The sequence below is a fragment of the Neopelma chrysocephalum genome, unplaced genomic scaffold, assembly GCF_003984885.1.
Source record: "Neopelma chrysocephalum unplaced genomic scaffold, ASM398488v2 Primary Assembly neopelma1_23b, whole genome shotgun sequence".
Taxonomy (NCBI): Eukaryota; Metazoa; Chordata; class Aves; order Passeriformes; family Pipridae; genus Neopelma; species Neopelma chrysocephalum.
Window position 1 is genome coordinate 7,700,137 of NW_020897692.1, and position 13,369 is coordinate 7,713,505.

A 13,369-nucleotide genomic window follows, 5' to 3' on the forward strand; every position below is an offset into this window, starting at 1 on the left:
GCTCCATGGTAGCATAGGCAACACTTATTTTTTTCTCTCAAGTACCAGTTCTAAATTCTTTCTTAGAAAAAAATCACTGGTTCCTATAGTAGGAAGGAAAAAGCCAAAACACTCAAAATATAAACAAAACTAATACATGAATCTTGAATACTGCTGAGATTTGCATTGCTGACCTGTCAGTACATTAGACTTAGGATTCACAGAAATGAAAAATTTTACCAGTGATAAAATATATAACTATCTTGGAATTTTTTCATGGTGTTTTATTAGAGAGATCACAGATGAAAGGAGGTGCTTCTGAAGGAGCAACCAGGAAAGGAGATCCCTTAAGCACCACTGTACCAAACTTTGATCAGCATATCACTGCTGTGAAAAAAAATATTTTTATTTGCATTTTCTCCAGGATGGACTGCTGCCTAAAAACAGTGAAGAGCTTTGACTTCATAGACACAATCAAATTAGTTAAACTATGCTGGCATGAAAGCATTACTTATGCTAATATTGCCATTTTGGGAGAGAAATCAAGATAGGAATACTTCCAAATATTCAGGATGTAATATCACTGTACAGAGATCATAGTGGCTGATAAGGGTAGGAAATTCAGTTATAGATTATAGCTTTGAGACTTCATGGCCAGACTTCATGGGAGTGCAGGAGCATTAGTTTTACAGTTCCTTCCCCTGATTCTGGGAGTCAGCATTTATTTAGGCACAGCATAATGTTGCCTTTTGGCTGTTTCTGCATCTCATCGCAGACCATAGCCTTGGAAATCATGAACTATCTCGTAAGCTCACCCTGAATTCATGGAATGCACCGTAGTACTTTATATTATAGCTTATTAACCAAGCCGGCATGCTGAAAGTATGAGAGAAAGAAACAGTTCTACTGGTATGAAGACAAGAGTGTCCCAGAGCTGAAGTTCTCTTCTAGATTTCCATAGCTAGTTTCAGCTGTCATTTAGGTTAAGAACCTGAAGAATGAGTTAGTACAGAAATTACTGTTACCGGTTTTTAAGTGGCAGAATACTTCCATTATATTGTGCATATTTGAAATGCTTTTGTACTATAGAACAATGTCTCTGAATATATATTGCAATTTATCTTCTCGTAAATTGAATAGGTTGAGAAGCTGAGAGCTGAAGCAGGAGATCAGTGTGTGCAACAGAAGAAACGTTTGCAAGACAGAGCAGTAGATGCTAAAAGAATTCAGGATCTTGAGCGACAGGTATGCAATAATATAACTGTGTTTCATTTAACCTTTATTTTAGATAAGGTCTCTTAAAACACCAGTGCTTTCATAGGATAAAACATTGCATGAAGTCCTATGATAAGGTAACTTGTGTTATTGAACACTCATAAACACAAAAAGCTGCAACTATTTACTTAGAAAGACCTCTTCTTGCTACTATCTTCTAACAACCTGATATACCTTTTAAAATCCTTTAAAATACTGTTTAGAATTTCTTGGAAAGGGGCGACAGGGCAAAAGCCAAAACTTGCTATTTATCTTCTAAGACTCCTTCTGTCCATGTTCAGCAATCCCTTAACATTATGACCAATTTCAAACAAGTTGATTCAAGAGTAGGATTGGAGTCCTACAAGATTCATGAAAACTAGGGGAGTGGAGACCTCCCAAGTTTCTACTGAGGAAGTGTCAGGTGGAAGTGGGCCTTCTTGAGTTTTAAGAGGTGGCAGCTGCATTAGTTAGGGATGTGGGACTCATGGGAAAGAGCCTCTGCAGAATTTTAATGCAAAGAATATCTTATCCATATATAAGAGAGGGGTGTGTTATTAATCTTGTATGCAAGGTGTTAGTCTTACTTTATTGCAGACTCCAAAATAAAAGGCATATAATCTGTTACTAGGAGAATAATTTCAGTAATGCTATGAAGTATCTCTGTGACAGTTGGAAAAGTACAATGTGATTGCAAATCTAGAGAAAAAGCAAACATATTCACAGCATTAAGAGCCATATTCAACTTAAAGCTCTTTTATTTACTTTCTTAGTACTTCTGACATAAGGCAATCTAAAGACCAGAGCAATATTTTGTTTTAAGATTATGCATAAGTCAATCAGTAAGAGATGATGAGTCTTACTTTTCTATAAACAATAGCATAAATGTAAAGAATGTAAAATAATTCTCAGTATATTAATCTCTAGTTTTCTTTCTTCATCCAGCCAACATGGATGAAATTTGTTAACATTCTGTCACTTACTTCTGTTCACTTTTCTTTAGAACTTTATTCTTTTTGATTTCTGACTTAATTTTCTAATTGATAGATCAGAGAAATGGAAGGAATTCTAAAAAGAAGATATCCAAATTCTTTGCCTGCTTTGATTTATGCTGCTGCTGCTGCCGAGAAAATGAATGATCTTTCAGCTAAAACAAACACAGTTGAATTTTTGGAGAGAAGAATAAAGAAATTAGAAACAGAACTTGAAGGTAAAGATGATGAAGCTAAGAAAAGTCTCCGTGCCATGGAACAACAATTTCAAAAAATAAAGGTAAAAGTTGGAGCCTTGTAGAATAGTCCACTTTGCAAGTAACAGTCACAAGGTAACGAGGGTCTAACACGAGGGTCTAAAACTGAAGGCACAGACATTTAATGGAAAACAAAAATATTCAAAGAATTTATAAACCAGAATTTCAGTACCTTCAGCATCTAAAATAAAAATAGCATTGAAATCATTAGGGTAGTATTGAGACTGAGAGAACAGGTTCTTGAGGCGTAGTAATTTAATTCTTACAATTAAGACAGGTGGGTTTCACTCTGTGGGTCAGAGTATCTGCTTACCTAATTCCTTGCTGTACCAAAGGCTGTGGTTTCAAAGGTCTGCTGACAGAGCATTTCTGCAGGGAACGTCTGGGAATACTAAGCATTCTATCAAAAAATTACCTGTTCGTGAGCCTAAAGACTTGTGTTAGGAAGCATGGAAGTCTGGCATTTTACTTCAAGGAAAAAGTGAACTGCACAGGTTCTTAATGAGCAGGAAAGGAAAGCACTGGCCCGTTGTTCCACCTCTTCTCCACATGAATCACTCGTCATACCTTCCTCAAAGGCCATCCAGGCTATTAAGAAGGGTCAGGTTTTCCTCAGTTCATTAGGAAGAAAGATTCTGTGTCTCTCTGAATTCATACTTCTATATTCATACTTACAAATAAATAAAAATGAAGACTGTTCTGTTAAAATTTAAGATGTTTTGAAATATGTACAATTTTGAGTGTGTGACAGGAATGTTTGCAAACTGACACATGGCAAATACATAATCACAAAATTAACTACTTCTTGTTGTACTAAAATAAGATGTTACTTTGCTTTTCTGAGTTAGAAACATCTGAAGAGAACTCAATTATATAAAAATGAAATAGTTTCTTGTCAATATAATTTTTGTCCCATAGTTACTGCATCCATTGTGGTAAGATTGCTTTGTACTAAATGTTTTGAGAAAGTCTGTTTTACCACAGACTTTTTTCACTCACTAATTTCTGAACTGATTGAGTAGTGTTGTTAGTAATATTGATGTGTATCCTATTTTGAAATCTTGCTTCAGATGTGCAGAAACTTTAAAGAGTAATAGGAAGAGCTAATAATAAAAGTTCACTTATGAAACTGCTTTTTGTTCCCCTCTTCCTACTCCTCTCCTAGATACAGTATGAGCAAAGACTTGCAGAGCTTGAGCAACTACTTGCCTATGAATTTATGAGTGAAACATCAAAACTGAATGGCGATAAAGCTGGTTCTACAGAACTTGAGCAGGAGCTTCAGAATCTAAAGAAGACCCATCAAATCACTGTTAGAAACCTCCAGACAGAAATTGAAAAACTTAAAAGTCAAAATTCCCAATTAAAACTCAGAAGTAAAAATGATAATAAAGACTTAGAGTGCACAGACTCTAAAATGAAACAAGGTAACGCAAAAGACAGATTGTTAAAACTAAATGAAGAACTGGTCACCAAAAATAAAGAAATACAAGACCTTACAAAAACTGTAGAGAAACTTCAAAAAGAAAGGATGGTGATGCTGTCTGATAATAATTTGAGAAATATAACCAATAATAAGGAAAACTCTACAGAGGTCGTGAAAAATAATACCTCAGCAACAGATGAAAGGAATTCTCACTACTGTGAACCCTTTCTAAGCATTTTCAATGATGACAAAATATACCAACCACATATCTTTTCTGATTCTCATCTCTCAGAAGTTCTGAAAGAAAATGCACAGCTGAAAGAGGAGCTAGAGAGATTGTCTCTAGAAATGAGCCAGCAGCGGGTGAAGTCTCAAGCAGCACTGGCTTATTCTGAAAATAACATACGAAGGTAAATGTTCAACATGTTCCTTTAAAAACCTTGTTGAAGTGTTGGCTGATGCAGAATTGAAGTGGCACATTAACATGTCAGCCATGTGTGAAGCTAGCTTATAGTTTTATTAGTACTGTTTATTTTGAGAGGGTTTCAGAGGGTTTTTTGGTATTTTGTTTTGGGTTTTGTTTTAAGCAGTGCACTGTCACAGTTCTTTCTACAGGCAAACCTCTGTTAATGCTTTTATTAATACTACAATTTGTTATGATTTAAGTAAAAATATCTCAATGTAAATCATGTAAATCGTCTGCTGGAGCTCCCTTGGGAGGCAAATCAGCTGACTAGGGGGCAGAGCCCAGCTTGTCCACCAGGGGTTTAAACAGCTGCTGGGAGCACCAGCAATCTGGAGCACAGTGAACAGGAGCAGGCAAACAGGGACGTGGCACATCAGTTAGCAAGGCAGTTCATGCAGTCAGGGCAAGCAGAAGGGGCACAGCCACATCCCAGCTCTCTCAGGTGTGGGGTTTTTTTGTGCCTTTTTTTTTGCCTTTTTACTCCCCCCCTCAACTCAACTAAAGCCTGTAATGGTTTCCAAAAAAGTGAAAGCTGTTGCTGCTGTTATCCCAAGGGATGTCTTAACACAGACGGAACCCCCCAAGAATGACACCAAGAAGGACGCAGCTGTTCAGGTCTCTGGCTACACAGAGTGTTTGAGCCTGGCTTTAGTACCAGAGGACAGTGTAAGAGGCGCCTGTGTACGATGCGAGCAGGTGAATGATTTGCTGTACCTGGTGGCAGAGCTCAAGGAAGAGGTAGAGAGGCTAAGAAGCATTAGGGAAAGTGAATGGGAAATTGACTGGTGGAGTCGCACGCTTTGGACCCCAAAAGAAGTCCAGCAGGAGACAGTGAAGCCTTGCCCCTCCTGCCTTCAGGCAGATGGAGCAAACCACGTAGATGGGGGGGCATGGAAACAGGTCCCTGATCGGAGAAGTAAAAGAATCCCCTCCTGACGCCCCTCACCTCCCCAGGTGCCCTTAAAGAACAGATAAGAGACCCTGGACCCAGAGAGCCAGGTAGAGGACAGTCAAGAGGAAGATCTGTCTGGAGGGTCTCCTGATTGCACCCTGTCTACCAGATGGATTACAACCACAGCTTTAAAGAAAAAAAGGAGGGTAGTTGTAGTTGGTGACTCCCTTCTGAGGGGAACTGAGGGCCCTATATGTCGACCAGGCCCATCCCACAGGTAGGTCTGCTGCCTTCCCGGGGCGCAGGTGAGGGATATTAGTAGGAGACACCCTGAGATAATTCAACCCTCAGATTATTATCCACTGTTGGTAGCCCAGGCTGGCAGTGATGACATTAATGGAAGAAGTACCAGGGTGATTAAAAAGGACTTGAAGGCACTGGGTCAATTAGTTAATGGGACAGGAGCACAGGTGGTGTTCGCCTCACTTCCTGCAGTAGCAGGGATGAACGAGGAGAGGAGTAGGAAAACCCATCTTATCAATACGTGACTAAAGGATTGGTGCCACTGGCAGAATTTTGTTTTTTTTGACCATGGGGCAAATTCCATGGAACCTAGTATCCTCAAATCAGATGGGCTTCATCTATCTAGGAAGGGCAAAAGGACTATAGCCCATAACTTGGCAGGGCTGATCAGGAGGGCTTTAAACTAGATTTGAAGGGGGAAGGGATTGAAACCAGGCTCTGCAGAGATGAGCCTAAGGGTGGGAAGCGCAAGTTAAGAGTGAAATCAGCAGCCCAGCTGAAGAGCATATACACCAATGCACACAGTATGGGTAACAAACCAGAGGAGCTGGAAGCTATCGTGCAGCAGGAAAGCTGTGATGTAGTCACCATCACGGAAATGTGGTGGGATGACTCACATGACTGGAGTGCTGCCATGGGTGGCTACAAGCTCTTCAGAAGGGACAGGCAAGGTAGGAGAGGTGGAGGGGTGGCTCTGTGTGTTAGAGAGTCTCTTGACTCTCTCTCTCCCATTAGCAAATTTGCAGATGACACTAAATTGGAGGGGAGTGTTGATCAGCTGGAAGGCACAGGAGGGCTCTGCAGAGGAACCTGGACAGACTGGAGAGTTAGGCTGATTCCAATGGGATGAGGTTCAACAAGGCCAAGTGCCGGGTCCTGCACTTTAGCCACAACAACCCCATGCAGCGCTACAGGCTGGGGACAGAGTGGCTGGAGAGTAGCCAGGCAGAAAGGGACCTGGGAGTTTTGATTGACAGGAAGCTGAACATGAGCCAGCAGTGTGCCCAGGTGGCCAAGAAGGCCAGTGGCATCCTGGCCTGTATCAGGAACAGTGTGGCCAACAGGTCCAGGGAAGTGATTCTTCCCCTGTACTCAGCACTGGTGAAGCCACATCTGCAGTACTGTGTCCAGTTCTGGGCCCCTCAGTTCAGGAAGGATATTGAGGTGCTGGAGCAGGTCCGGAGAAGAGCAACGAGGCTGGTGAAGGGACTCGAGCACAAGTCCTATGAGGAGAGGCTGAGGGAGCTGAGGTTGTTCAGCCTGGAGAAGAGGAGGCTCAGGGGAGACCTCATCACTCTCTACAGCTACCTGAAAGGAGGTTGTAGCCAGGTGGAGGTTGGTCTCTTCTCCCAGGCAACTATCAGTAAGACAAGAGGGCATGGTCTTAAGCTCTGCCAGGGGAGGTTTAGGCTAGATATTAGGAAGAAATTCTTTACAAAGAGGGTAATCAGGCATTGGAATGGGCTGCCCAGGGAGGTGGTGGATTCTCCGTCCCTGGAGGTTTTTAAGATGAGACTGGATGTGGCACTTAGTGCCATGGTCTAGTAACCATGGCGCTGTTGGATCAAGGGTTGGACTTGATGATCTCAGAGGTCTTTTCCAACCCAGCTGGTTCTGTGATTCTGTGATTATATCTTAGATGCTTTGTGTTGTATAGCATTAATATTTGGTACCCATACTTTCCTTCAAAGTGGGATATGCTTTCAGCAGGATTTACTTGGCCAACTATAGATACTTCATATTTATACTTCACCTGGTCTCTCTTAGGTCTATTCATAGTCAAAGTAGAAGTAAATTGGCATATTTATATTGCAAAACATGCTTTTCTAAAATAGATACCTGAAAGAGAAAGCAGCATTATGATTTAAAAGCACATATTTTCTCTCCTTTTTTTTTATAAAAGCAGCCAAAAAAAGGTAATTGACTGAATTTTCTGTATCCTAGCTGCCTCTAGTTAAATATCCAACATATTCAACATTTTTGGCTTCTGACTCTGTCATCCCTCCAGAGGAAGTAATGAAGTAATGGTGCTGGTATCTTGCAAGGTTTTGTTATGAAATATCAAAGACCTGCTGCCTTTACCATTTTTGATATTTTGTATGTTCAAGTGAGAAACTTTACTGCATTTTTGAAGAACTATCTGTAGCTGTTTTATTACATATTATTTTCGCCTTGCTCTGTTCAGAATACAGGAGGACACAGCAGAATACATTGCATCTCTGAAAGCTTCCCATCAGAGGGAAGTGGAGAAGATTGTTTGCCAGCATGCAAAGGAGCACTCTACTTCTAAAGTAGCTGAACTAAACAACAGAATTTCAACACAAGAGGTAAGATACAGTAGACACATTGATTACATATAGATATATCCTAAAGTTATATCTCTCTATAGTACTATAAACTTTATCTTTCTTTGAAGCAGGACCTACTGTTTTAAAAATTGGCTTGTGCCACTGTATTCACAGAATCACAGAATGGCTGAGGTTGGAAGGAACCTCTGAAGTTCATCTTGTCCAACCCCCCTGCTCAGGAGGGTCATCCAGAGGCAGTTGCTCAGAACCATGTCCAGATGGCTTTTGAGTATCCCTAAGGAGGGAGGTTCCACAGGCTTTCTGGGCTTAGTTTTACACACAATATGAAGGTAGAAGGAGCCTATTGCATTTAGATTATTTAAGAACTTTTTTAATTGAGGAAAGTTACTTGAAGACTGAGACTTGTTTTCATATACTCTATATGTAGCTGTGTGCTATTTAACAGTCCATGCAGAGGACTATTAACTAGCATGCACACATGTTAGAGGCTGTATCGTTAACACACACATCACTTACACCTGCAGTACTACAACACTGTTTATATTTTTGCCATACTTTTCCTGCATAGGTTTTCAGATGTTGTCATGGGTATTTATGTTAATGACCAACTATTTTTAATCTTTTTTGTGTAGGTGTTAATAAAACATCTTCAAGAACAAATCAGTGAACAACAGAGACATCAGGAAGCTCTTTTAGTTTCACAGATACGAGAGCAACTCCTACAAAAAGAGGTATATTTAAATTTGGATTGGGGGTACCTTATTCTAGTAAGAGTTTTCACTTTCATCCTTATAAAGCCTCAAATAATACATAGTAAAATAAGTCTTAGAAACGGTATCTTTGTCAGTTGCTTCTACATCAATTATACCTGAGAATGCAATATGTTATTTTAATGTGAGAGAACAACATAGAGCAGAAGTGGAACCTTGACCTTTTTTGAATTTTTTTTTTTTATAATCCTTAATTTGTTAGAAATGTCTGATATCTCTGTGAAAGTTGATCAGCAGGTTAATCCAAGCTTTCATAGCCTCTACCTTGAGAGTTATGATGGATAGTAAATAGACCGCAGGACTTTTTCCTTATTGAGAGGATTTTTTATTATTGTTTTCAAGTTCTGTGTTCAGATTAAGCCTTCCTTTTTCAATTCCTTCATTGCCATAAAACTCACTTAGGCAATTATATTCTTGGTTTTCTCCTCTGCTATCTATGAAAGTTAAGGTGTCTTAGGAAGGGAAAGTTAGTTGTAATAGTTCTGAAATTCACTGGTTTTTTTCCTGATCTTCTATTTCTATTAATAGCATATAATCTAAAAATTACATTTGTTCTTATTTTTGCTTTTGGGTTAATGTTGTGTCAAACTGCTGTTTATCTTTTAGCTCAAGTGTTTTTTTAATGTATGCTTTTGTTATTCTTGAAGTACTGCCAGTCTTTTTGTTACCACCTCCTGTTCAGGAGGAGGATGTAGCCTGTTTGAGCATTGTGCCTATACTTAATTCACCATCTCCTTGATGTAAGAACATTACTAAGTTTAACTTAATTTTAATAATACTCTGATCTGCAAGGGCTATTAAAAGCAATTGATCTTAATCTCACTAGAGCCACTCTATTTATTTTACCCATGCAAAATTCCACCTCTGCTGTGACATATGTATATAAAAGTGAGGGTTTGTAGGGGGACAAAAAAGGTGTTGTATTAACTAAGTTTTGTATTTACAGCATAAAGGCTGAGACTTTGGGTTCATATTAAGAATCTAATGATCGATGTTTCCCTTCCATATAAAGCTTGTTTCATTCCAGTGATCTCAGTATATATAATACTTCTTCCTGGGAAAACAGGGCAGGAGTGCAGAGAAACAAATATTATAAATTTGTTTCCTCTATGACTGCTTTACAGATTATTAATGACAGTGATGATTTAAGAGAGTGGTCATTCAATTTGACCCCCATTTTACAGGCCAAATTCAAAGTGCTGGCATTTAAGCAAATGTGAAGGAGTGTCTTTGTTACAGAAATCATTGCACAACTATAGACAGAAATGTCTACATAAAGCCTTGCTTTTGCCCTCTAGTGTGATTGCTGTGCTGCTTGTAAAACACATTTTAAGCTTTAAATGGTTAAATAAGTTGAGCTGAAAAAAGAAGACAACAAAACCTGCAAATTGAATTAGTAATGATAGGGAAAAGCACCATTATTGGTAACAGGATGAAGTCCTCTATCTAAAATGATGGTACCTCAAAAAAGGCATATTTTTTCTTGAGGCTTCCTGGAAGATTGTTATTTGAATAGTAATTTCAGAAATGCTGTTTATGGATGTTTTCCATTTACTATGTACTTCTCTTCCATAACAGCTTGCACGCAGCACAGCATTGTATTTGACAAGGTTCTGTTGTTGGCAAAATACATGGAGCCCATTTTTCCTGGGGCTTTTTTGCCTCACAACATCTTTCCAGCATAATTTTTAAATTATGTTTAATTATATATGTGAGATCATGCATCAGCCCTTCCTTTCAGTGGGGCAACTTAGCAGTCAAGCAGCAGACACTCACTTTTCATGGACCTTATGAAACTAAGACTTCTGTTCCCAAATGTGGCTGAACTTGGCCCACAGGTTCAAAGCTGCTGGAATAATGGACAGGCAAAAATGCACTAACATAGGCCGTGTTATTTTAGAAAGCTACCTTAAAAAATGGAAATAATAGAAGCCAACTTAGAGTCACTTCTCAGTAAGAGTGACAACATCTTATGAAGACACAATGCTTCCAGCTACTTGAATTCAGCAGCAGAGAGCCAAGGATGGCTGAGTGCTTGAAGAGGGTTAGAAGTTCTCAAATATAATGGTTAAGGGGAGCGAAGGGCTGTCATTAAGAATAAAGACTTCAGTGTTTTCACTGGAGTTTACTTTTATACACATTAAGAGTGACCAAAAAATACCTAGGATGTTAAATAAAGGAATGTCAAGTTACTTAAAATAGGCAAAGAATGAGAATAAACCAGTAGGGCTTTATAAGAAAATTTACCTTATTTTCTAGAGGATGAAGAAATCAGTTTTAAGTCATTGGTTGAGTTGATTTGACCTGGTAATTATTAGCCCAAAGGAGGCTTGTAATCGTGTCTGTTAGCAGTGTGTCTTTCCTCAATTTAGTCCTTAGAAATACACTGGTACATTTTATATTTGGTCTTTATCCAGGGTGTAAGAAGATCTAATTATAATATTCTCCTTTTTTTTTTTTTTATGAAGTATAGAAATTTACCAAATACAATCACTTCATAACATTATGAACAAGATTGGATTTATCAAAGAGGACTAGACTTTCATATTCTCAGGCTACTTCTTAGATGTGAAAAATCTTAATCTAAGTCCCTGAACCCCTGTAAAAGCTTTTGAATAAAGAAGATTTGTCTTTTATGTCTTCTGTTCTGCAACTTTTGAATGGAATGATTAAACAATGCAAATACATTTTGAAAGGAATCTGTTTTATACACTGCATAACACAATAACAATTTTCATCAATTCTCTTTAACTGTAGGTGACAAAATTGTTGGAAGAATTGAGAGAGGCTAAGGAGAGCCAGAGTCCTGAAATGAAACATTTCTTGTGCCTGGAAAAGAAAATCAAGCATATAGAGACCAGATATGCAGAAAGAGAGCAAGAAATTGAAAAGGTACACCAGAGTATAACTGCATTTATTTCCAAGAGCAATTTATTGGTTTAACTGTAATTTTATGGTATTAGCTCGCACTGCAGGGAGGGCAAGTACTTTTTCTACAGCCATGGTTTTGTCTTTACTGCGTGATGATGCAAGTGAATGTAGATGCAGTCCTGGTCAGCCCATCCTTGGTGTGGTAATTAAAATTACTTGTGCATGACTTGCATATCAGGTGTGTAACTTCCTTGCAACCTGATCTGAAAAGGCCTTGATATTATTGTAGAGGTCTGGATCACATGACCTCTGGAAGCCCCTTGTATCATTTGGTTATTTCATATTTCAGTTACACAAGGAAAGCAACGTATTGGAAAACTGATAAGAGTTTGTATTGCAGAGTTTGTTAAGCTATGATATATTCCTCAATTGAACTGTCATTTTATTTTCTAGTCCCAGCAATGCTATTCAGAAAAGCTGCATTAAAAGTGTAGACACATCTTATAGCAGTCTAGCTTATACTGGTTTTAATACCCAAAACAATGAAAAAAGGCCTTTATCCTCCAAAAACTAAAAGTTTGCGATTTTGAAGATTGGATCTTTGTGATACAGTTTTTTGTAGCTTGAATGGGTAAAACAATTTTTCATTGCTTTTTTTCATCTTTATTCTGTGTCATGGTCTCCATCCTGATTTTTTATCTTTCGGGGAGTTTCTGTCATCTAGAAAAAGTTTTCTTGTTCATATAGATTTTTTTTTCAACACTTGCATCACTTAAATATATTACTGTCTTTTGTTAGTATTTTAACTTAGGTTTTACTTAAATATACGAAGTCAAAATAGGGCAGTTGGACAGGAAGATTGTCCAACCTGTAGTACTTAGTTTGGGGGGGTTCTTCTAAAACCAGATCTCAAGGAATATACTTTTATATACACAATTTTTTTGTGGTAGAAGGTTGTATTCTTACACATTTCTACATCAGATATTTCATTTTCTTTCCAAAAAGAGCTCTGCATAAAACAAGTAATTGGATTAAGAACAAACCCTGCTGCCACTAATGATTTTATTATTTTTGTTCATGTTACATCCTGCTAAAGGCAACTGTAATACAGTTCATTTTTATGCTATTCATTTGCCTTTGTATAATGTGAGGATTTCTTTACCATTTCTGTAAAGTGTTTTACTAAGATGTTTTATAATGTATTGTTTTAAAAAATAGAAATAATAGTATACATAATTACTACTAAGTAATTTCATCTTTCCTCCTGCTGCTGCCCTTATTATGTATTAAGCTTTGGGTTTTGTTTATCCTAGTTTTGCACCTTTAACCATCTGCACTGGGCATCAAACAGTCCCCCAAATGAATGATATAAAAATGAACAATGTAAAAAAGGTAATTGCTGAGCAAGGAATTAACAGGCTATCCTTAGTATCAAACTGCAAATATGATAATTATGGCCTTTAAGTGGTACAGCTTTCCTTGAAGAATCTATTACAATTAATAGCAGTATGGAGATTTTGATACCTTATGACACTTTTTATTTTGTGTAATTTAATAGGATTATGTCAGGGGTTCATGTCAAAGTTAATTCAGACTTTTATCTGCAGCAGCATCAGATCTTTGTGACTACAGGACATTTTCTAATAATTCATAGGACTTTTGTTTTTTAAAAGTACAGTAGTAGCCTACAATATGTCATCAGATTTCATTTGTTTGTCTTGCAGAGCATTCTTTTAATTAGCACATTTAAATGGAAATTTAAAAAGTTAATTTTTATTATAGGGGATTTTATGTTATGTGCTCAGCTTTGTCTTAAATATTCAAACCTTTATTTGCCACTTTGGAGAGGA

General features: G+C 38.0%; 1 protein-coding gene across 6 annotated transcripts in view; it reads left to right on the top strand.

The window, feature by feature from the left end:
* Positions 1-13,369, top strand: part of CEP162 (centrosomal protein 162) — a 46,927-nt gene that overhangs the window by 31,468 nt on the left and 2,090 nt on the right. For 5 of the 6 annotated variants that reach the window (XM_027696026.1, XM_027696017.1, XM_027696010.1 and 2 more), the window contains 6 exons: positions 1,120-1,224; positions 2,281-2,505; positions 3,648-4,318; positions 7,755-7,896; positions 8,511-8,609; positions 11,406-11,540. In XM_027696026.1, the coding sequence (XP_027551827.1) occupies positions 1,120-1,224; positions 2,281-2,505; positions 3,648-4,318; positions 7,755-7,896; positions 8,511-8,609; positions 11,406-11,540 (1,377 nt within the window). Of the gene's footprint in view, positions 1-1,119; positions 1,225-2,280; positions 2,506-3,647; positions 4,319-7,754; positions 7,897-8,510; positions 8,610-9,295; positions 9,389-11,405; positions 11,541-13,369 lie in introns of those variants that run through there. The other variant, XM_027696043.1, reaches the window with a different exon arrangement.